General features: G+C 41.1%; 1 protein-coding gene across 4 annotated transcripts; it reads right to left on the reverse strand.

Moving 5' to 3' along the window:
• Window positions 1-1,153: 1,153 nt before the first annotated feature.
• paqr6 (progestin and adipoQ receptor family member VI) lies at window positions 1,154-22,319 on the reverse strand. 4 transcript variants are annotated; one of them, XR_004213450.1, is made up of 8 exons: window positions 12,263-12,534; window positions 11,000-11,127; window positions 10,150-10,355; window positions 7,236-7,362; window positions 5,988-6,084; window positions 5,703-5,847; window positions 4,395-4,715; window positions 1,154-4,227 (listed from the first exon to the last, which is right to left on the reverse strand). XR_004213450.1 is itself a non-coding variant. In XM_031867345.1 (8 exons), the coding sequence occupies exons 1-8, from the start codon at window positions 21,879-21,881 to the stop codon at window positions 4,450-4,452; spliced, it is 1,302 nt and encodes a 433-aa protein (XP_031723205.1). In that variant the 5' UTR covers window positions 21,882-22,319; the 3' UTR covers window positions 1,154-4,449. The 4 variants fall into 4 exon arrangements, 3 of the variants coding, with proteins under 3 accessions (XP_031723205.1, XP_031723207.1, XP_031723206.1); XM_031867345.1 differs by adding an exon at window positions 21,821-22,319 and having other exon boundaries at window positions 1,154-4,715; XM_031867347.1 differs by adding an exon at window positions 21,453-21,653 and having other exon boundaries at window positions 1,154-4,715.
• Window positions 22,320-22,347: the final 28 nt, after the last annotated feature.

A 22,347-nucleotide genomic window follows, 5' to 3' on the forward strand; every position in this document is an offset into this window, starting at 1 on the left:
TCAAAAATACATATTTCTTCTCTTATCTATATACTGCTACTTATTAATACAGATTGTTCTGGTGTGAGTTGCCTAGTTTTGGAGGGATCGGCTGTAGAAATGTCGGCCTTCTCCTGAATATAATAGGACTATATGGCACTCGGTTTGTGGTGCTCAAAGCGGCAAAAAAATGAAAACAGCAATGTCTCTTTCCAAAGATCATGACCCGGTTACTCAGAATAATCCTCAGACCTGAGCAGTTTCATGTAGGAACTATGGTTTAAAGAAAACAGTTCTTACTAATACTGGAACTGCATTTAAAAAAGTCCTTTCATCCACAAGGCTTCCTGCATCCTAAAGCTTTAAGGGAAGTAAGAGATGAGTTCACATCAGCTCTTTTTGTAACATTTTGGAGATTGAAATCGAGTCTTTTTCTGCAGTGACATGCCTTATTTTTTGTTTTAACTGAGGATGTTCATTCTTTACCTCAAACAGAAGCATCTTCAATGGGGACAAGTGGAAGAATCTCACAGTTTAAGAAAAAAGGCTGAATATTGGACTAAATTTTTTGTTACACTGACCATTTCTGCAGTTAGATTTTTTACCCGACTTGGGTTTCCTGCAGATAAATCTTTGGGGATTCACACACCTTTGCGACACTGCAGCCTATTTTTTGGGGGGGAAATAAAAACTGCTCAGCAGACACGCTCTTATTGTTGTGTTCTGCCCTCTGCTGGTCACCCACACACACTGCTCAGACTCAGGCTCAGGTTAAAATGAAGGATTTGCAAAACAAAAACAATACATTTGCCCCTTTTTTTTTTTTTAACCAAATTATAATTTTGAGAATATATTTTAGTATTTTGCATGGTTGTAGATATCTACGTGAGGACAAGTTGCATATCTGTGTTGTATACAAGTATACAAAAGTAAAGCTGAACCGAATAATCAATGGTAAGAAAATGTATTTTATTTTTATTTATTATATTTTGATAGGGGAATCATTTGTTTTGGTCATTTTTTCTTTGTCATACACAATATTGAATTGAATATCTTTGTGTTTTGGAGTGTTGGTCGGACAATAAAAGACATTTGAGGACACCACCTTAAGTAGGCTACATGGTACAAATGTAAAAAAGCATCCAGTCTGTTTAAGACAATTATTCCAGTGACAATCGTTAAACTCATAAAAGGTTTAATTTATTGCACAAGTCTAGTAGAACAAAGTAGCAAATTACAAATTATTCACAGCAAAGAACAAATAAGTATTTATACATTTTAAGAGTAGTTTGTTGCCTCGTACAAAAATAAAGGTTGTATAAAATGTTTTTTTTTTTTGTTAAAAGGCACCAATGAATCTTTCAAATCCCGTTTTGAATTCTTGTTGCATCAAATGTTTCATCCCGCACTCATCTTTGCTCTCCATTCCACGTTTTCAAACATCCTTCAATACGCTGAATTCTTCTCTTTTATGTTGTCAGAAGAAAAGTGCCCGGTGTTCCTGATCATTTAAACCTGAATCTGCTCGTCCACTGAGGAGTAAACCAACGAGGTTTACATGACAAGTAGCCTTTAACAGTGAACTGGTCTGGAGAATTTCTGGGCTTGGAATTGATCATTTGGTCAAAAATAAATGTAAAAAATGCAACTCAGTAAGGCGTCATCAGCATCGACCTATTTGATGTGGAGGCCTTCATGACCGTCAAACTGCTGAGAAACAGTGCAGGCACCAGACGGCTGAGGATGAGAGAGATGACGGCGAAATAAAACAAACGACAACAACAACAACTCAGAAATAAAAGAGTTCCAACTAGTTTGGGTCGATAGCAAAGAACCACAATAGGAGCCAGTAATGATGAAATTCCAAGAACCAACAGGGTCAAACCGAGGACCGCTGTAAGATGATGACCGGAGAGAAAATAAAAATCGATCAACGCTCGGTAGGGGTAAAACAGAAAGAGAGTCGGTGGAAACCACATTGAGGACAAATACTACTCCGTTTTGTCTGATACTTTTATACTCTGCACACTAACCTTGAAAACAAATCCTCTGTTCTAATACAACAGTGTGCGCTTTGTGATTCTACACATTCACTCTGCCTCCGACCTTCCTACTTCAGCGTCCAACATGGACCTGTGGCACACCGCATTCCCATAATAGCACATGCATTTACCCCTCTTATACCTCTTATACCAAAAAGACCTTTGTGTGTGAGTGTGTGTCGAGCGCCTCCTGTGGGTTGTGTGTTCGAACTACTGGTGTTAATGGTGGAATTAAGAGTAAATGTGTGCAAAACATGCTTTAAAAGCGATTTTATACAAATGAGCCTTCCAAACAGTTTGTCAAGTAAAATGAGCATTGTTGGAATCTGTGCCTGCAGTATGTTAGAGCTACAACACACATGTCCTGTCTCCCATTCAAACCTATTAAACAATACTTCTTTGCCCGTCTCTGAAGCATCGGCTGTATATACAGTAGGCTACCGATATGACCGCTATGATGAGCTAATTAACGAATTTCTAATTTATGCATCTTATCAAGTCATTTGTGTCCATTATCGAGTCTGTAGAATGTTTATATTCTTAAAACAAGTGGAAAAATCTGAGATAATTTTGACCCATTTTTCATAATAATATGTTGTTTCTTTCTTTATCAATTGTTTGTCGATAAACTATCTAACAAAAATAATTAAAAAAAAAAAAAAGACACTGGTATCACAATTTCCATAGTTTTTTCCAAAAAGGCCCAAAACCAAAAAATATTAAATTTATAATGATATAAAATAAGAAGCTGGAACAAATGGAGCAAATGTTTTGCATTTTGGCCTGAAAAGTTTCTCAAATGATGAAACTAATATCAAAATAGTTCAGTCAGTCAACGAATGGATTACTTAACTAAACTAATAATTTCAGCTGTGGTACCTTTTTTTTAAATTTTACAATACAAGTTGACTCAAGTTGGAAACCTACTGAAATAATCTGCCTGCACTTTTCTCACGTGTTTTAAGGACACAGAGCTCAATAACCGTCACAATAACAGTTCATTTTTAAAGAACTATAGTTACTTAATCTATTCCCAAAAAGAGAAAAACCTTCATCTTCATCCCCGTCTATGCAACTGGAAAAAAAAAAGATAAATATAACACAATTCTATGAATATGTAATCGTTATTTCCGTGGTAAATGTAGCCGATACAACAGTCTCATGGGACAAGATAACCACAGTACATGAGTGGGACTGGTTTGTAATACTATGTATGCACCACAATACTGCAACACCACAGTACTCCCGTGATATTAACACGACCCGGACTACGGCTAAACTTACTTTTAACTTAAAACTCTTCAGTAATAAACCACAGGTGTTGGAAAATTAACTGGAAACATTCAAAAGCTTATAAATTACAAAACACAACCACTGAGTTTAAGTGCTTTTGTCCGTGATAACTGTTCCCAACAGGTCTTATGATGCGTGACGGAAGAACAAGAGAAAATGGTGCCGTTTGCTCAGGACGCCCAAAAAAAATAATACTCAAGACCTTCAGGGGGCACGAGGCCACCATGGCGTTGTCATGGAAACAAACGGTTATTAAAAAAAACCAAAATGGTACCCGTCTTTTAATCACCGTCGCGCTGTAATATTTTTTGTCTGAGGGCAGATTGTGGGGTTCATAACAGGGCAGGCAATCAGGAAAAAAAGAAGCACGTGACCTGCAAATCAATGGCAATCCCTGCTGAGTGGAATGAATACGTGGATATACTGTATATGCTATACTGTATATGCTATACTGTATATGCTATACTGTATACCAGCTGCATTACGTTACAGAGACTTGAACGAGGGCCGTCTACGCTGAAGACAGTTTGTACGTAGAACAACCACACGAGCCAAGTAGTCCAGTGACAGAGAACATTTTCAATAAATCCTTAATGAAGTAAAAGGAGGTTCTGGCCTAGCACATGCACAATAATAAACGTCAGTTATTCCAAATATAATCCCTGCAAACTGCGACATTAGATGTTTCCAGTTTTAAACTTGCAGTGGTCCACTGTAAACATCGTACATTAAATGTGGGTCTACAATAACGCACTAGTGTTGCTACAGCATGCGTCCTTCAACCCAGAGCCTTTTTCAAAATGCCCATTGAGGAACCGTAAAAATAAATTAAACAGACATTTTGTACATGGTAGACATACGAGCTCAACGTGACATCAGAAAAGGGCTTCGATGAGAGCGACTGGGTCCTCAGCTGCTGAGCAAACACATGAACAGATGTATCAGGTGTGTTAGACAAATGCGTTAGCACTGAACAGGATCTCTAAGTCTTTACGTCTGAATGATAAAACTAGTGGCATTAATAGTCATCTCACACACACACACACACACACACACACACACACACTGAGACAGACAAACCTTTCCTTTGGAAAGTGAATGAGACATTTTGTGGCCGTTGGTGGGAAACTCGCCCTCACTGCTCCTTGTACTCGCTCTTTGACGTGCGCGGCTGGTTGGGGCCGTGGCAGGGCTTCCACAGCAGCGGGGCGCTGAAGATGCCGATGATGCCCAGGTTGAGGACGAGGCTGGCGACGAGTACGCCGATGGTCCCCAGGAAGGAGGGCATCACTCCGTGGGCCAGCAGCCACGTCCGCCGCGACGTCATGTCTGCCATCACGGCCTCCATCTGGAAGTGGGTCCCCACCACGGCGCTGACGTGGAAGAGCTGGTGGCTGTGGCCTGTGTGAGGAGAGAGGACACGACTCAGTGTAGGACATGATTGATCTAAAATTGTCTGAATCTCACCTCTGCACCGATATGTGCAAACTCTGTTTTCAAATAGAGCTGAAACAATTAGTCGATTAACCAATAAGCACATCTACAAAACATACAACCAAGGGTGGCAATTTATGAGAAACCAGCAAAAAGCTACATTTTCAAAATATACAAGTGGAAAAAATCCCGGCCCCTCCCTCCAGCCCCTCCCCCAAAACACATGAGCATTCAGTCCACGAGAGAGCGTTGGGGAGATATTTTGATCATCCTTTTTGTAATTTTTCAAGTAAAAATGCCGTCATTACCTTTCTCTGTTTTCAAAAATGTGAGGATTTGATGCTTTTCTTTGTGATTTATAAAGTAAACGGAATCTCTTTGGGTTTTAGACTGTTGGTCAAACTAAACAAGCTATTTAAATATATATCACCTGGCCATAATAACATCATTATTATGACAAATTATAAGAGCTTTAAAAAATGCAACAGAAGGCACATAGTGTAGAATGGTCAGATCACCAACAACATTAAACTATCCATTGCAGATCAAACCATTAATAATTCATTCATTCGTTGATTTAATTATTCAAATTATGCAAAAGACAGCAGATATAAAAGATAGAGCCCCATGCTGACCGTAAAGCTGCTCTAACTTAACAGCTGGGAGCACATTGTTAACAGCACGTGGTGCTCAGTATATAATTGGATGTTTTATTCCTTTATACGCCTGCTCTTTTTCAAACTTGAAAGTCACAAAGTTGCACTCAATAACTCCTGGGAACTGCTGAGTAAAAGTGTTCTCTGGGGATGAATCCTCTTACACACTTTCCTACAATGTACTTGTCATTATTTCCTCAGTGAGGGCATTAACATTTGAAGCACTTATCAGCACGTGCTGCGCAAAGTGAAACAGGCCAGTTACATCGACCTCGAACACAATCCATGGCGGACGTACCGAAGTAGTCGAAGCGTCCCGGGGCCAGCCTCTCCGGGAAGTTGGCGGTAAACAGGAAGCAGGTGAGGAAGGCGAAGAGGAGGTGGTAACAGTGCCTGGAGAAGGCGTCGCTCGGGACGCAGGTCCCGCCGCAGCACAGAATGATCTACACGCAGAAACAGATTTCAAAGTCAAATACAATCTGAAAAGAAAAATTTCACAAATATATCAGTGTGCGTGTCCATGTGTAATATCCACATTGTTTTCATATCTGAAAGCAGACCGTGTGACGATGAGGACACTCACCCGGTAAAACAGAGGAACCGTGTCGAATATAAAAGGAAGGATAAACGCTCCGGTCCTCAGAGCTTTGCTTCTTTGTGGGAACTGCAGCTCCAGGAACCTGTGGAGACAGACGGAGGGCAGCAATCAGCTGTTTTTATTCATTTTGATCTATACATAGTAAAAAGAACACAGAAACAAAAGTACACAAACATACTAATTACCCTTCTATTCTAGAAGATTGTAATGTTAGCTTATGGACAATACTAGCTTATTGTACATATATTGGTACCATTCTCTACCTTACAATGTCAGTGTGTGTGGTGGTCACGATTATAGAATAAAAATCATCGTAAACTAAAAAATCTATACTTTTTTTTTTTCAAACTGAAACTAAATAAAACAATATCCTTTCAGAAAAACTAACCTGAAACAATACCACCAAGTTAAAATATGAATTAAAATAAAAATAACTTCACACAGTTTTCTTAGCTAAAATATATACCACGGAAATTGAACAGACTTGACACTCCAGGAGATGGCGCTATGTGGCAATTGCGTCACAGTTTAACCCTGTTGTTTTCACATGCAGTGTAGTCTTGTAGTATTAAATAACAAGAGGGTGAACTAAATATTTTTGTTTTCTTCCGAGTGTGGTCGTAAAGAGTACTCAAGTTAATTCCCAAAATAATAGATCTAAACATTATGGATATTCTTACACAGTTCTCCAACCATGTGTTTCAGCTACATACTGTCATTGACTCCTCACCACCAATCAACAGTGCAGGAGTAAACCACAGTATTAATCAATTTCATATTAGTTTTATGTTTACATAAAGATTGATCTGAGGACAAAACATGTTCTACACAGATAAATCTGCTATAAGATGCTTTAAGAGCATGTTGAGGTGCACAAGCTGAGGTCAGACTGACGCAGCAGTTCACTGTTGATCAGTGTGTAATAAAGTCAGTAAAATAATTAAATTTGTCTGTGTTTCAGTGAAGAGTTTAAGTGTCACATGATGGCGAAAATGCGGAGTTTCAATCGTGATAAGTCTTATTCAGTATTTGTCCTGACATTCGTTTTCAATCCTTGAGGCCTGATGTTCAAGAACTAATTCACGGTCAACTTCCTTGAGAACATCTGCTTGCATTTACCTAAACTCCTGACAGTTATTCCAAAACTTAAATATTGAAAAAAAAGAAGAAGAAAGTATTCTAGATCCTTGGCCAGAGGCAGAGGCGGATGCTCTGTGTGCAGCAGCCTCTCACCTGGAGTAGCAGGACATACTGGTACAGAACAGAGTGTTTCCAAGGGCGATGAGGACAAAATGCTGATGGAGCCAGCTGTTCACCAGGCACTCTGGCATGACGTAGTATCCGTAGCTTATGGCACAACCTGACAGCAAACACAGGACATTCAAACATAAATATGAGTTGATTTGATCTGAGAGCTTAACGTCATTATAGGAGGTTCTTGTTTCAACGTTCAGCTTCCTTCCTCTCCTGCATGAGCTTTTCTTTAAATTCACGTATATATCAGAGTTTATGTAGACGAAAGCATCTTTGTATAAATGCAAATGGCATATCTTTTATGAGTACTGTATTTTAATATGCAAACAAACTTATACAATCTGTTACACAAACCAACACAGCGCAAACATTCACTGCGATAATAAGAGTGAGGAGAGCATTTTATCACATATAAACTACAGTAAAAAAAAAAATGAATGAAAAGGTGTTTAATATACAATTAAAACGAAAATAAAGCTGTGCATTAAAATATTCACACTTGTCCATTTGAGTATTTAAAGCCACAACTTGTAGATTTTTGTTCTTGTGGCAGAGACAATATACGAGTGTGTTTTCTGAAACAACCACTAGGTGTCAATAAAGTTTGTAATTCCAAGCCAGGATCGGCCCTCTTCAAAGCTCCTCGGTGGACTGAAAAAGACTCTGAAGACGTGTACTTAAAGAGAAGCAGCGCAGCAGCTTCCTCCTTGCCTAGAGAGCATCTGCTGCACTGTGTGGAAAGACTTCATCAGTAATGTGTTTGTTTTGTCCGTCCTGCTGTGAGAAAACCTTCTTACAGCCCTTATCCCCGAGATGGACTTTTGAACATTTTAAACTGGGCAAATCTTGGCACTAAGAGGCTTTGTGGTAGATTAAGGATCAGTCTGCAGGGGACCACCACACCATTTGTGACGGGAACTGAAGAGGCCCTCAGTTAATGTTTGACTGCTGGTCTTATATGTAGGGATGGGTATCGTTTGGGTTTTTTCCGATACCGGTGCCTAAACGGTGCCTGAACCGATACTTAAAAAATAATTTTAAAAAAGCACAAAACGACGATTGACAACATTAAAGAAAGGCTTTTTTTTATTGCCAAGGCAACATTTTTTCTTCAAATTGAACGATATATTAACTGTTTAAAGTATACTATAAATATAAATAAATACAAAACACTTGGCTTCAAACTACAGCTTCAAACTTTTTAACTTCAAACTATGAACAATATATTAACTGTGAACAACAGTTTACAGTATACTTAAATAAATATAAATAAATACAAAACACACACACACACACACACACACACACACACACACACACTGTACACACATTACAGCTTCAAACTTCAGCAATTCTTTTGCAGAAATATGAGCATATTTGCCTTCTCTGGCAAAATACGACACCTCTCCTGACTAATTTTATTTTACCAGTTGGTGGCGCTAATGCGCCAATTTATTGTTTGCCAACCGCCACTACGCCTCAAAGAAGAACAAGAAGAAGCTTTCGCGTGCCTGTGGATGTTGTTGTTGTGCCATATTGACACCGATTTTCGGTACCCAACCATAAACCCACCCGTAAAGACAAATACAATACCGTGTAATCTGAAATGCACACACTGGTGATAGACAGGCTCGCCTTAACAATTATGTCTGAATATAAAAAGTGGAGCACAGACAAAATGAAAGGTCTTGCACGCACGTACGTACTCGCCTGCCAATAGGCAGACAAACAGTGACAGCAGATGCTGCAGGAACTGGTTTTCAAATGACCACATGTGCAACAAGTAGTGAATACTTCACAGACACTTTGTTGAAATTCCAAATTCCTCTGTAAAGGCTGATACAGTGATAGGGAAATACTGTTCATAGGAGAAATGGCTGTCGGGTCAAACACACGGTGCCCTGGGTGCAGATAAGTCATGAAACAGGAGGGAGGCAGAAAGGAGTTACTATTGCATGGGCTTTGAGAGGATATGGAAATCAGACATGGCCCGATCACATCCAGCTGACGCACACACGCACGCACACGCACGCACACGCACGCACGCACACGCACACACACACACACACAGCTGTGTTCAAAAGGCAAATACAACATATACATAAATAGGCAACAGTGCTCTGAATGTTCTGCAATGTCATTCGCCAGGTAAATAACACATTATACTTCTTTTAAAAGATGCTGTGTCAGCGTTCTGAGGAATTGATGATTACTACAAACGGCAAAATAATAATACGCCAGCTTAGAGTTTACTTCAACCTGCTGGTCTCAAGTAGTAAGGACAGTAATGTTCATAAGATATTTACTCATCAATCGACCTGCCAGTACCGTTTAGGTGTAAGAACAAAGTGTCCGCCTTCACGAGTCGGTTTAAACAAGAGGCGGAACAACCAACTTTTACATCATACAGTTACATCCTGGACATTAAGTAGTTTCCTTTTTTACATGATTTAGATGACACAATATTAGTTAGACCCGTTTTCCAAAGACAGTTGATCTCGATGTCCATTTTGGTCACAAGCAAATATTTTCCTTTGCATGTTGATTATCTCTTTCCCCTTAAAATGTAGTTAAAATGCAACAAAATGCTTTTTATCTTAACATACACAGATTTTGAAATTGGTTTGAGCAGATTTTCTCCTGGATTGTAGGCCCTGAGACATGAATGCTGACCCCCCCCCCAGACAGGAAAAAGGCTTTCGTGACATTCCAGAAAATCCCAAAGTAATAGGTGAAGAGTAGTATAGGGGAGAAAACGCATATAAGATGCTAATCCTGCACCAAAGTCCTTCAAAATAAATAAGAAAAACAAGAAAAGATTAAAGTTCAGAGTGTTTTGCACTGTAAATATAGATGTATTTTTAGGATTTCGTCATTGTGTCCGAGGACTTACCCAGACTGTAAAGGCTGATCGCTCCGTAGTCAAAGAAGTAGCAGATGTGTCGGGACTCTGGGGACATGGTGCTGAAGGTGTGCGCACAGCAGGAGGTGAAGGGGTAAATGCAGATGAGGAGCATGTGCACCAGAAGGGGCCAGGTGTAGCTGTCGGTCAGGAAGTTCATAGTGGAGCAGAGGACACATAAGCGCCACAGGAAGTACCTGCAAAACACCAGTTTGTCATTTCTTTTCAGTATGTTTATAGCAATCAACTCAAACTGCTTCTGTCCGGCTCCGTCCCACACTCGACTTTTCAGGGCTGTTGTACTTTGACTTATCGGTCGCCCTGGAATCAGTCTCCTGTTTGTTAGGATTCAGGCTTATCGGATTTTTTGGGGATCCTGCCTCAACTTTTTTTAAAATCTTGACAGGACATTTTAGCACCTGTTTATTTCCCCTCCAGCATTACAAAGGAGTTAAGGGATTACATCTCCGATAGTCAACAAAGCCCCTCATGCTTCCACTGATCCTTACACACTCTGTCAAGTTCTTACAGCTGGGATGTCATCGTGTGTCAGTTTTAGCCTTGTTTAGCTTTGCTCCAGCCTCAGCCTTCAATAAAAATCATTTGATGTCTTTTGTTGAGGGAAAAGTGTGAGTATAGGAATATGTTAGTGCTACTTGAAATAAAAAAATATATATTTTGGAACTAAGTTGCACATAAATTAATGATGAGCCGTCGTCATTGTCACATATTAGATGTTTTGGTACAACAAGCCAATAACACACCGAACAAAATAGACACATGAAAATGAACACTTGAGAAATTTAAAATAAAACAATGATGTCCAGGTTGCTGCACGCACCATGTTGGCAAGAAGTGGGTCCAGATGTTGACCGTCTCGTTGTTCATCTGGAAGCTGCTGAGGACGCAGTCCAGCGCTGAGCTCTGCGGGTGACGGTATCCAGAGATGATGCTTTCCTCCGTGAACACCTGAGGACCAAGCAGACCCCCATTACAGAACCTGAAAGTCGGACTTCCTGTCTTATCTCACTTTAGGGTGACAATTAGGATTTTTGGGTATTACAGAAACTCATTTCCTAGCTGCGGGACTAATAAAGGATTATCTTATCTTATCCCATCTTAGGACAGGAATTCAGCTATTACAGAAGCGTCCGAACTTAAGTTAGAAATCCTCAGAGAGGCATCGAGCCTTTCCTAAATTCTAAACAACAGCTAAATATTGCAGCAGCACTGTTGTTCGGTCTTTGTGACAAAGCAGCGTCTACTTGCAGCCACTCGTCACAGTTTGCAGGTCTGATTCTTAAGAACATTTATTTGTTTTGTTTGAATAACTATTAAAGCATCAAACATTTCACAAGAAAATAAATGATAGTTTAGAGAAACCCGTGTAAATTTGTAAAAATATTTCAAAAAAATTGTGGAGCAGAACTTCTAGTTGGACGTGCTAAGAAGAGAGATAAACAAAGAGGACAACAGTGGAAATATTCTCCCAAGCTGGAGGCGATCTGATAACACTGTCAATAGTCTGCCGTAGAGCATTTCAGTACCTTTAACTATGCCTCGCACACCTGCACGTCAAATAATAGTGCAATCAACTTGTGAGGGTTCTTTTTCAAAGTGTCATATTTTAAACATGAATGAGATTAAGTTCATGAAAACTAAATCTACTTCAACATACACCAACTCAAATATTTAAACTCCACAAACACAAAATCAAGGACACATTTTGTATTATTCACCATGAAACTGTTGCTTGGAAATTGTGATGTAAAAGCACTTCAACAACAACCTCTTATCCGATCAGATAAGCACAACAGCCGGGTGAACGTCTGCCAGCAGCACAGATGCTTGAACTGCAGGACTCTGATGAAGGACGGACTCTCTTTCTTCATTGAAATTGAATTAAATTAACTGAGCTCACAGCACCTTGTGTGACCCAATACCAATTTTACAATCAGTGATTGTTAGAGGATCTGCCTCAAGATGTGAGGGGAAGGTTACTTCCTGAAGTGAGAATCCCGTCACAACAGGACATTTGAGATTTACAACAGGAGAAAACAAACTGTAAGTCCGAGTACGTCGTAAGGCCTCCTTCCTTCCGTACCTTGGGGATCTGGTGGATGTCAAAGAGCTGGGGCAGCTTGATGCTGAGCATGTCTGCAGGCAGTCTGATGACATCCCTCCCTCGCTGACAAGCCTCCCAGAGCCTGGCGCGTCCCCCGCGACACAGGACAACCCAGACAGGGTAGTCAACCACCGGCATCCGGGGCCCTTGTGCTGGACCGTCAGGCTCCCATTGCAGAGAGGGTCCCCAGCCGTGGCTCCACACGCCTCTGACGCCAGTACCGACCCCGATGCCCCGCCACACCGGAAACACTGCAGAGACGAACGACAGAAACACACACAATGAGACGCACACCCCAACAGTAGTTCATGACTTTGAGATCTGCAGCAGCCCCCCATGTCACCAGCTGGTCCTGGTGATCAGGGTTTTGTTGGTTGTTCGCCGCTCCAAGTTCAAACTAAAAAAGGAGGGAACTGTGCTTTTTAAGGTTGTAGCTCCTAACATTTGGAACATCCTTTTTATTTAGACTTTGGAAGTGGAGTAAAAGGTATTATCCTTAAAGTTACTACAAGGAACTTTCATTGTGTCTTGGTTCCTGTGGATGAAAGTGGCAGAGTCTAAGAGAACCCGATTCCCTTAAGAGAACCCCTCATTTTACTGCAGCAGGGTCGGATTCTTCAGCGAGGCGTAGCTCTGCTTCTGGAGCCAGATCTGGGTCTGTCCATGGCGGGCTGGTCTCTGCCGGAGGCCCCGCTGGAGTCCGAGCTAAAAGGGGTTTCTGGTGAACCTGAATGATTTCATCTGATATGTACAGAATGCGACCCGGGCCGCACCGATGACAAGCATTAAGAAGAACTATATGGAAACATCTTCTCACTGATGGTCTCGCTCACTTATATTGGTCATATAGAAGCATCGGTGTTACATCGAGACCGTTTTATAAGCAGTTAAAAGCTCCTCACAGTAAAAAAACTTGAATCTAAGTAGCATAGTAGTATGTAAAAAATACTCCAGAAGTAAAAGTCCTGCATTGAAAAGTCCTTATTAAATACATTAACACAGCTGCAACAATTTGGATTTCTGGACCTCGTCAGGTTCATCTTTGCAACGTTGGCAAATATTATATCAGCATTAAAGTTGACACGACAAGAGTCCTCGAGTGTGGCGTCTTTGTTGACTGAAGCTGGCACGGAGAACAATCCCTTACTGTGGGCGCCCTGGAGACGTATCCACACATCAGTTTGAAGAATGCCGGCATTGCTGCCATGCGACTAAAAGGCAAGCGCGTGATAACATGTTTGAGAAGAGCGCCGATATTAAACAGTACATCCCTTCTCTGTCAACAGAAAGAGAACGTCATTAGATAAGTGTTACTGACACCACAACATGGTTTGAACTTTGTAGAACTGTAGCGTGACAACATCTGGATGTCTTTCTCTGATACGCTCAGCAGGTTGAGTGAGTAGCAGGCTGTCCCCAGGTTTTAATTACCTTTAACTATCTATAACTACATGTATATTTTTTATTATTTTAAATACCTTTTAAATGAATAACAAATTGCAGATTACAGATATGAAGGAGGTGTTTGTTTACACAATACGACAAAAACCACACTGGACAAACTTTAACATTGATGTACTCTTCTTAATTCTTATGTATTTATCTCTTCATATCACCCGTCTCCTTCTACTTTATATCATTAAACTGCAAAGATGATGTACTTGGAGGAATGTGGTGAAAATGAAGGATTGAACAAGGGGAAAAAAGAAAAGAAGCTCTGTCCGCCAGAGCTGACAAGTTTATAATAAGCTGTGAAATGGCCCGCTCAGCTCAGTACATGTATTTTGTTCACGAGTCTTCAATAAATAGATGTAAGGGGTCATGTTATGAGTTTACATTCAAACAAATATTGGCCAAATGTTTTAAATCTTAAAAAAAAAAAATCAAAAAATCCAGTATGCACAAAACAAAACGTATTCAAAACGTACATATTGGTCATCACTGGTCGAGTGATCCCAGACTTGTAAAAGTCAATTTCACCTTCTTAAAATCAACTAAGCAGATTCCTCAAACTGAAAGCCAGCGTATAACCGGACTATAACCCTTGTCGTGCTATTTCCCTGCCCGTGTCTCACCAGAGTTTAGGTTATGTTCCCCCTGACCTGAGAGGGTCTCCTGTCATTCCAGCTCAAATGTGGAAGGGCTCCTCTCTCGCGGTGCGGGAGGAACCAAAGGAGGCCGCCGCTCGCTGCGACCCAGCTGCAGGCCCCGGCCTGTTAGCGGGGACAAAGTGAGCTTTGTGGAGGCTGAAGCCTCCACAAAAAAAAGGATGACTGTTACACGCTGCGCTGGATGGAAATGAGGCAGCTCACACTCTCTCACACACACACACACACACACACAAAAACACACACACAGCATCCTGTCATGGAGAACATTCACAAATACTCGGGAGCACTGACATGCGTGCACACTGGTACAAATCCATCATTCATCACGGCTGGATAACGTCTGACCAGCACACAACACAACACAACACCGACGCACACAAGACCACAGCTTGTGTGATGATGACAATGGCAACGAAAAGCCACTGGGTTCACTGCTCATGAGAATTCAGATCCTCGGCATCGTGAGCTGCCGATGATTGCAATAGCCGATTTAAAATCTAATCTGGATGTATGTTATTGAATGGTAACATCTGTGCATGCAGAATCTATGTAGATTAGATTATAACTCTATATGACATCATGTGTATATTATGAGCAGATGTAGGGACTTTATAATTGTTTAGCTTGTGTTTGTAGTCGTTTTGAGTCTCTTCGTGGTCATTTTGAGTCTCTTTGAGGAACAAAGTCCTGGAACTCCCTACCTAATCACTTGAAAGTTGCTGCAAACTTCATTCATCCAGCAACAAACCTGTCCTCGTGTCTAGCTCTTAAATGTAATGTTTGTAATGTGAGCTTTACTGCATCTCGCTGGATCCTGTCTCACTTTTTTACCTCAGTGTTCTAATCTCATAATTAAATAAAAGCCCTTGTAGGGACAGGTGTTGAAAATGAGCATTGGCTTTAAACACTATGATACTTACATTGGACAGCTGTTTTCAGTTTGTCTATGTATATTGTATCTGTCCCTAACAAATACACCGTAAACAAATCTAGAGTGGAGTCTCTTTGTAGTCGTTTTGTGTCTCCTTGTGCAGCCTTTTGAGTAGCCAAATCATTTTGGACAGTTGACTCAATGTTTGTGGACATGAAGTAGAAAGACTCATGAGGGCATGGCCTCTCCTGTGCATGTGACATCGTGTACACAACTATTAATCCCATGCAGAAACAACATGCACACACAGAAGTGTTGACAGCACAGAAGAGTTCTGAGAGGGTGAAACTGTGCCAAACTTCAGACACAAGAGTATTTTATCAGAGCTTTAAGCTCAGGAGGACCAGAGCACAAACTTCAGCACAACATGTGGATCCTTCTATAAACAACAGGAAGTGATTGATACACGTTTGAAAAAAAACAAAAAAAAACAGACAACTTAACTTGCGTTAAGGCTCAACTGTCCACGATCCCAAGACCAAACACACAAAATAAGTCCCCATGGATTTCCAAAAACCCAAGATGTAACAGAGTGTCATACAAGCATAAGCCAAAAACATACTCCTCTTCACCCCAACTTTCTTTCTGAGGCCATGCTTCTCACTTGACGGAGTAACTGAGTCAGCCAGTAAGCCGTGTGCTCCACTTCATATTACATAAAACACATGGACTTGTGCAGAGTTAGACAGGACAAACATTTAGTCTGATACAGATCTATCAGACAGGGTTCAAAAGCTCAATTTGCCTTCCCTTTGTACAGCCTTTCTAAAACTTGGCCCGGGATAAATGCGTTCTGTTTAAGCGGTTTATTCAATCTTACATGAAGTTGACTGTGGTTTCCTGAGGATATTTGGCTGTTTGATGTTTAGCGCTCCATAACGTGTTAGCAAAGCATTTGTGTTTTCATAAAAACAGTCAAAGCAGAGCGGTTTTATTCATGATGTGATTTGGGCTCTGTCTTGACGGACATTGATGACTCTTGAATTGTTCTGACCTCTCTACGGTACGTGAGATAAGAAGAAGCCCAAACTGAAATCGTCCCTCCGCTGAACACACTCTACTTCACACTTGTTATTTTGTAAGACAATAACTGTGTGTTGACTCAATGAGACGTGCAGGAACCCTTCTGAACCTACTCAGCAGGAACGCAAATAAGCACATTTCACAAAATGTCTAATAATCTCTTTAAAGCTGAAAGTCAGCCCTTCAACCTCTTGAACCTTTTTGTATCAAAACCAGTGAACTAGAGAAGAATGAAAAACACATGTTCGTCTTAAAAGAGTGCTCCGCTGACTCAGCATTGCAGTCCTATTGTCAATGGACAGTTTTAAAAAAAATGAGGATCAAAAATCGATGGAGCAGAATCAGATTTTTTTTTAAATTTATTCCACGCATTCTTATTCCTTGTACTTCCTACGCTACCCAGAATGCAACTCAACCGCTGACAGTTCAGTCAGACGTTCGGTTCAAAGAGAGTTAACAGAGGAGACGTCGCCTCCAGACTGCTGTTGTTACCTGGGAGTTCTGCAGCGATTCTGAACGGACCCAAACAACACTTCCTTCCTTTTTCTTCTTCTCTTGACATCCCAAATTCTTTCCCCCTCACTCGTGACGTCGATCACGTGACCTTTCTCAATGGACGTCTTTATTGGCCGGAGGCTGACAATAAGAGGGCTATGCTGGAGAGCATGTTGTCCACACAGGCGGACGCATGTGCCTCGTAGTGCAGCTCAAACTACAGAGCATTCAACTGTCCTGCAGAAACACATTCAGCAGATAACTGACACACACACACGGATAACTGACACACACGGATAACTGACCGCTGCTTGGGTTCACCGATTAATGCACCATTTCAGAAACGAAAAATATATTCATTTGGACCTTGTACTCTTGAATTCGCAAGAAATAAAAATGTCATTGTGGTTATTCATAATGAATAACTGTCATCTGCTTAATGTCTGATTCACTGCAGCATTTTCCCCCAGAATCCCTTTAGGCAACCACCCACAGAACACGCCTCCACATGCTACATCAATCTGTTTGCTTTTCACACCGGTGAAGAGAGGACTAACGACTAAAGCAATTAAGAGTGATGAGAATGAAAGCAGTTCCCGCTACATAACCATGTCTCTGGCTGCGCTGCTTTGAGGCTACTGTCAGTGGAGGGATTGGTTCCTACTAACATTTTTGTTCTTATTCTTCAACATGAGTAAATAAAGAAAGTATTGCTTTTTTTATTTTGGGGAGACAAACAACAAAACCTGACGTCTGCCGACAGTTCATTAAAATATTTTTCGACATTCTATAAAATCAATCAGGGGTTTTCAAAGACCCCCCCCCCCCCCAAAACATTGCTCAATTACTGGATGCCAATGGGATCATGATTATGCTATGTCATCCCATTGGCATCCAACAATTACATATTAACAATAATATTGCTGTTTGACGTCACTTCAGACTACACCAAATACATAAGAGAAAAGGGTTGTCCAAAGTATTAGTTTCCGCATCTTGGAAAGTGTGACAAACAGTAATAATGTAAAACAAATGTTTTACTTCCATTCACTGAGCCCCCCCCACCCCACACACACACACCCAGTACACGTATAAGCAAGTTCCCTTTGGCTTGTGTGCGCCTGCTTTTTGACAAGTACAAGGAACACAGTGTCAAATAGAAACCAGTTTGTCAAGTCATTGCTGATCAAATATGAGGTCGGCTGAGTGTGTTGTGGAGACATGAGCACGTTGTACCCCACCCCCCACCTACTGCTGCATTCCTCCACTGTAGTACTGTGTAGTACCTGCACACAACTAGCAGCACAAGGATTTCTTGTCTTCCCAAATCTACTACACTTTATAAAGAAAACGACCCCATTGAACAGGTCTGGCTTCAAAGTCTGCAGCAAAAGATTATTTTATTCGTCAGTTAAATCTGGGAAATAATCTGCAGGTTAACGATCAATCTACAAAACGTCAGGATAATGTAAGAAAATGATCATCCCCATTTCCCAGAAACCAAAGTGGCATCTTAAAATGTCTTGGTTTTTTTTCCAACCAACAGTCCTTAAAAACCAAAGATATTCAGTTTACAACATAAAACAGAAAGCAGCAAATCCCCATATTGGAGAAACTGGAATTATGGAGTTTTGGGGAATTTTTTGCAAGACAAATAACTTTTAATTAATTTATTGATTATCAAAATAGTTGTTTGCTTAATCTGATAAGTGTTGCAGCTCTAGATTGAGATGAAAAAACAATGGATGCATCTCTGGAAGGTGACCAAGGTGTAAATAAAAGAGTCAAAGCACACAACACATTCCCTGACTGACGCCCTGTGTGGGCTGTAAACTAAGAAAGAGCAGCTCAAGAACAACTGCTTACAATGTGGAAACATCTACAAGTTGGGGGGATAAAACAAAAAAAAACCGGCACGTGTATTTAGCCTGGACACATCTCCAGAGCAACCATTTAGGAAAACCCCGCGAGTCACATGGCGCTACTTCTCAGAATGACACCATTGTTCATTATTAATCACGACTTCCCAGGAATTCTTTAAGCACTGTCTTTTTTTAAAACACATGTAGCAGCTCCAGAAGACAGTGAGGAGACGAACAACAGCTTCTCCTGAAAGCAAAGACACTTCGCCTCAACAGTGCCGCGATGCACCGCGAGGGGAAACATCATGTTCGCGTCTTTAGTCACACAAATACTTATTCTTTCGACTTACCACGATCCTCTGGCATGCGGAAGTTGTAGGATACCTCCCCGCGTCTGTCTCCGTAAAAACGCTAAAAGCTTATCTCGTGTGTGACAGTAGCGGCTGTCCGTCTGTCCGTCTGTCCGTCTTTCCGCTCTCTCTCTCTCCCTCTCCCTCTCTTTTGTAACCAGCTCCACAGCCTCCTTTTCCCGTTCTCGTCACGCACGAGCCAGTAAGAAGCGCTGCTCGGTGCTCACGAGGATCACTGAAGCAACATCAACACGAGCCGTGCGTGATCCACGACGCCTCCTGCGCGCGCCCCAGGTAACAATAGGAGGGGGGAGAGAATTGGAAGGATGTAAAAAATGTTAATGTGGTGGAACTGAGCAAAATCTGTGATTCAAACACTGCAATTTGAAATGCATTCTTTCATTTGTTTACTTAAAGGGTGGACATACTCTTCAAAATTGTACGAGAGTGAAAGTGCAAAAATATTTGCATCCAAAAACATACTTAACAAAAGTTAAAGGTACAATATCTGAGCTTTGGAGCGTTTTGATTGCCTCTCAACAGTACAAGAAGTTTAAGTTAAGTTATCCACACCTTATTTACCAGCTGCAACATAAAATTGAACATATTAACGTCACTAATCATAATCCAGTGATAAATTATACTTATGAATCTGTAATGGGCCATATTACAATAATAGATAGCTTACCTTTACGTTTTGTACATTAAGTCTATTTGAATGCACTTTTACTTAAAGCTACTATACAAAGAACTTTCCCTGTGGACAAAAGCGCTAGAGTTTCCAAACACCAGACTCCCTTTATACTGCAGCAGGGTCTGCTTCTGATTTCACGCGGGATCAGACCCGGTGGCACCGATGACAAACAAAAAGAATAACATGTAGAAAAAGCCAGTTAACAACCAACAGTGAGAGCAGTGATGAAAGACTACTTTTACTGAAATAAAATTAGCAATCCTCTTGGAACCATGGATGTCTGCAAAAAAAACAACTTCATGGCAATCCAGTGGAGGACAAACCAACAGACAAACATTGCCAGAGCTATGCAGCTAGCATGGCTAAAAACAAACTGTATTGAACTCATGACAGTGATGACCACAGTGATGAACTCAGTGACCAAGTCCCACTGTGGTAAAATACAGGAAGTTACTTCACATCACTCTGGGATGTCCTCAAGGTCTCATAAGTCCAAGTTGCCTTTGACTTATTTCTACTGTACCACATGACTTGGAGGAATGAGCCTGTGGGGATCCTCCTTTGTCCAAACTGTGACCAGGGAGGACATCCTGTTTTAAACTGCACAGAGAAACCATCCAGCTTGTGTCAACTCAACTTTCTGTCCCATCGTATTTCTGCAAACAAAGAGCAGTGTGACGTTAAACACCTGAGGGACACACAACCTCTCCTGTGTACAACTATTCAGCTGCTGTACCTCCAAGACTCAATATCTCGTCTGAGGAAACCAGGAAAGCATAAGCATATTTTAAAAGCTGCCTTTTCAGTTATTTATTTATAACGGTATTGTTTTAGCTTACTTAGTTTTATCTGATCATCTTCAATAGATCATTGTATTGTAAGGGACTTTGTAACTGTAAAGCTGATAATCGTGTTAATATTCATAAATCACTTGTCAGCAAACCCCATTCATATTTTTGCTCAAGTAAAAGTTAAGTACTATCAGCAAAATGTGCATAAAGTCTCAATACAAGTCCTCACAAAGCAGGAGGCTCCTCAGACTATTATTCTAATATTATTGTTAATTAATGGTTTCATTTTTTAGCAGTGCATCATATTTTATAAGCCAATCATCACCACAACAACCAGAAACTATTACTTTCAAATAAACGCAGTGTCATTTTGTCTCTGTATTGTGTGGAGTAGAAGTACTAGACAATACTTAAGTACAGTACTTAAGTCAATGCAATTTGCAACTTTTCCCATAAGTTTACATAATGTTAAGAGGAAGATAAATAAAGAAAACACAGGAAAAGAGCATGAAAGTGAATAAAAACATATATCCCCAATACAAATATTATCATATTTAAATTGTGGAGAAAGGACAAATCAAAGCTGTAAACTTGTGCAGAGCCGATGAACTGCACCAGAGCACACGAGAGGTTCGATACCCGACGACACGAGCGTGTTTATTATGTTTGAAGTGAGGAAACGTGGCTTTACGAAGGATTCGGAAGTACTATTTGGCAAAGACGCGTTCTGTTCCTATAAATGGGAGTGACTTTCGAGTAAAACCCTCCGGGGTCTCTGCACGAGCGGAAGGGAGTGAGTTTACTGAGAAAAATAGTTTTTTAGTAGAGATCGAAACACTCAGTCACGGTCGGTGTAATGACGTAAAACTGCATCCAAACACGATCGAAGCAAACACAGAAACCGGGTCTGACCTTTCAGCTTTACGCGTCCGATGGGCTCATTGTTGGCTCAGATGAAGGGATTCTGCAGCGTGGATTGGGGAGAAGTAAATTATGAGGTAACTTTCTGGGAATATAAATAATATTATAAATCCATAATTATTCCAGAGTCGGGCACTTTCCCCATCGCACCACACCGCCCCCCTCTTTTCCTCTGCACATTCCTGCAGTAACCGAATAAAAAAAACAAAAACACCACTGCATCCCCCCCAGTGTCCAAATCCCACCCTCAGGGCGGAATGAAATGCATGACCACTTCCAAGAGATTTCCCTGCATGAAAATGATTAATAAAGGTGCACATGTGGAGTCCAAACTTGTCCAAAAGACAAACGTTACTTACGAATAAACTCCAGACAGGCGAGGCATTTCCCCACCGCGAGCACAGACCCCTGCATGGACATTTCTCAGACAGATCACAGCTGCTTCTAACCACGTTATAAATCTAACCAATGGGCTTTTTGTACGTTTAAACCTTTCATCCTGTCCCAGCAGCCTCATGGGCTCACTGAAAGAGGATTGCCTTGGGTCAGTGAGGTTTCCCAACCCCCTTACCCAGCAAAAAAAAGAAAGAAAAAAAGAAAAAGGGGGCCAGCACCAGTGCCAGCCGTCTCCTGTTGGAGTGGCACTGACCCGGCTGCATGGGGATTGGTTATTTCGTGTGCCCGGTCAGTGGTGGGCATGGGGCCCGGGACAGAGAGGAACACAAGAAAGAATGGCACATGGAGACCTAGTTTGAGAGGCGGAGTCCCTAGAAAGACCAGTTGAGAGGGTTCAGGTCTCTTGAGTGTTATAAAACTCTGTGGCGTGTTGTGGCCTCCAAAATGGACTTTCTGACTTGTACTTCATTCCCCGTGTGTCGTTGAGGAC

The sequence above is a fragment of the Anarrhichthys ocellatus genome, unplaced genomic scaffold (genome assembly GCF_004355925.1).
Source record: "Anarrhichthys ocellatus isolate YVR2014 unplaced genomic scaffold, GSC_Weel_1.0 scaffold39, whole genome shotgun sequence".
NCBI classification, from domain to species: domain Eukaryota; kingdom Metazoa; phylum Chordata; class Actinopteri; order Perciformes; family Anarhichadidae; genus Anarrhichthys; species Anarrhichthys ocellatus.

Coding starts and splice junctions, on each gene's coding strand:
- paqr6 (XM_031867345.1), bottom strand. CDS start 21,881: ATGTCCATGCAGGGGTCTGTGCTCGCGGTGGGGAAATGCCTCGCCTGT. Junction 10,356..10,999: donor ACCCACTTCTTGCCAACATG/GTGCGTGCAGCA, acceptor GGTGTTTTGCAG/GTACTTCCTGTGGCGCTTAT. Junction 7,363..10,149: donor GATCAGCCTTTACAGTCTGG/GTAAGTCCTCGG, acceptor GTTTGCTGTCAG/GTTGTGCCATAAGCTACGGA.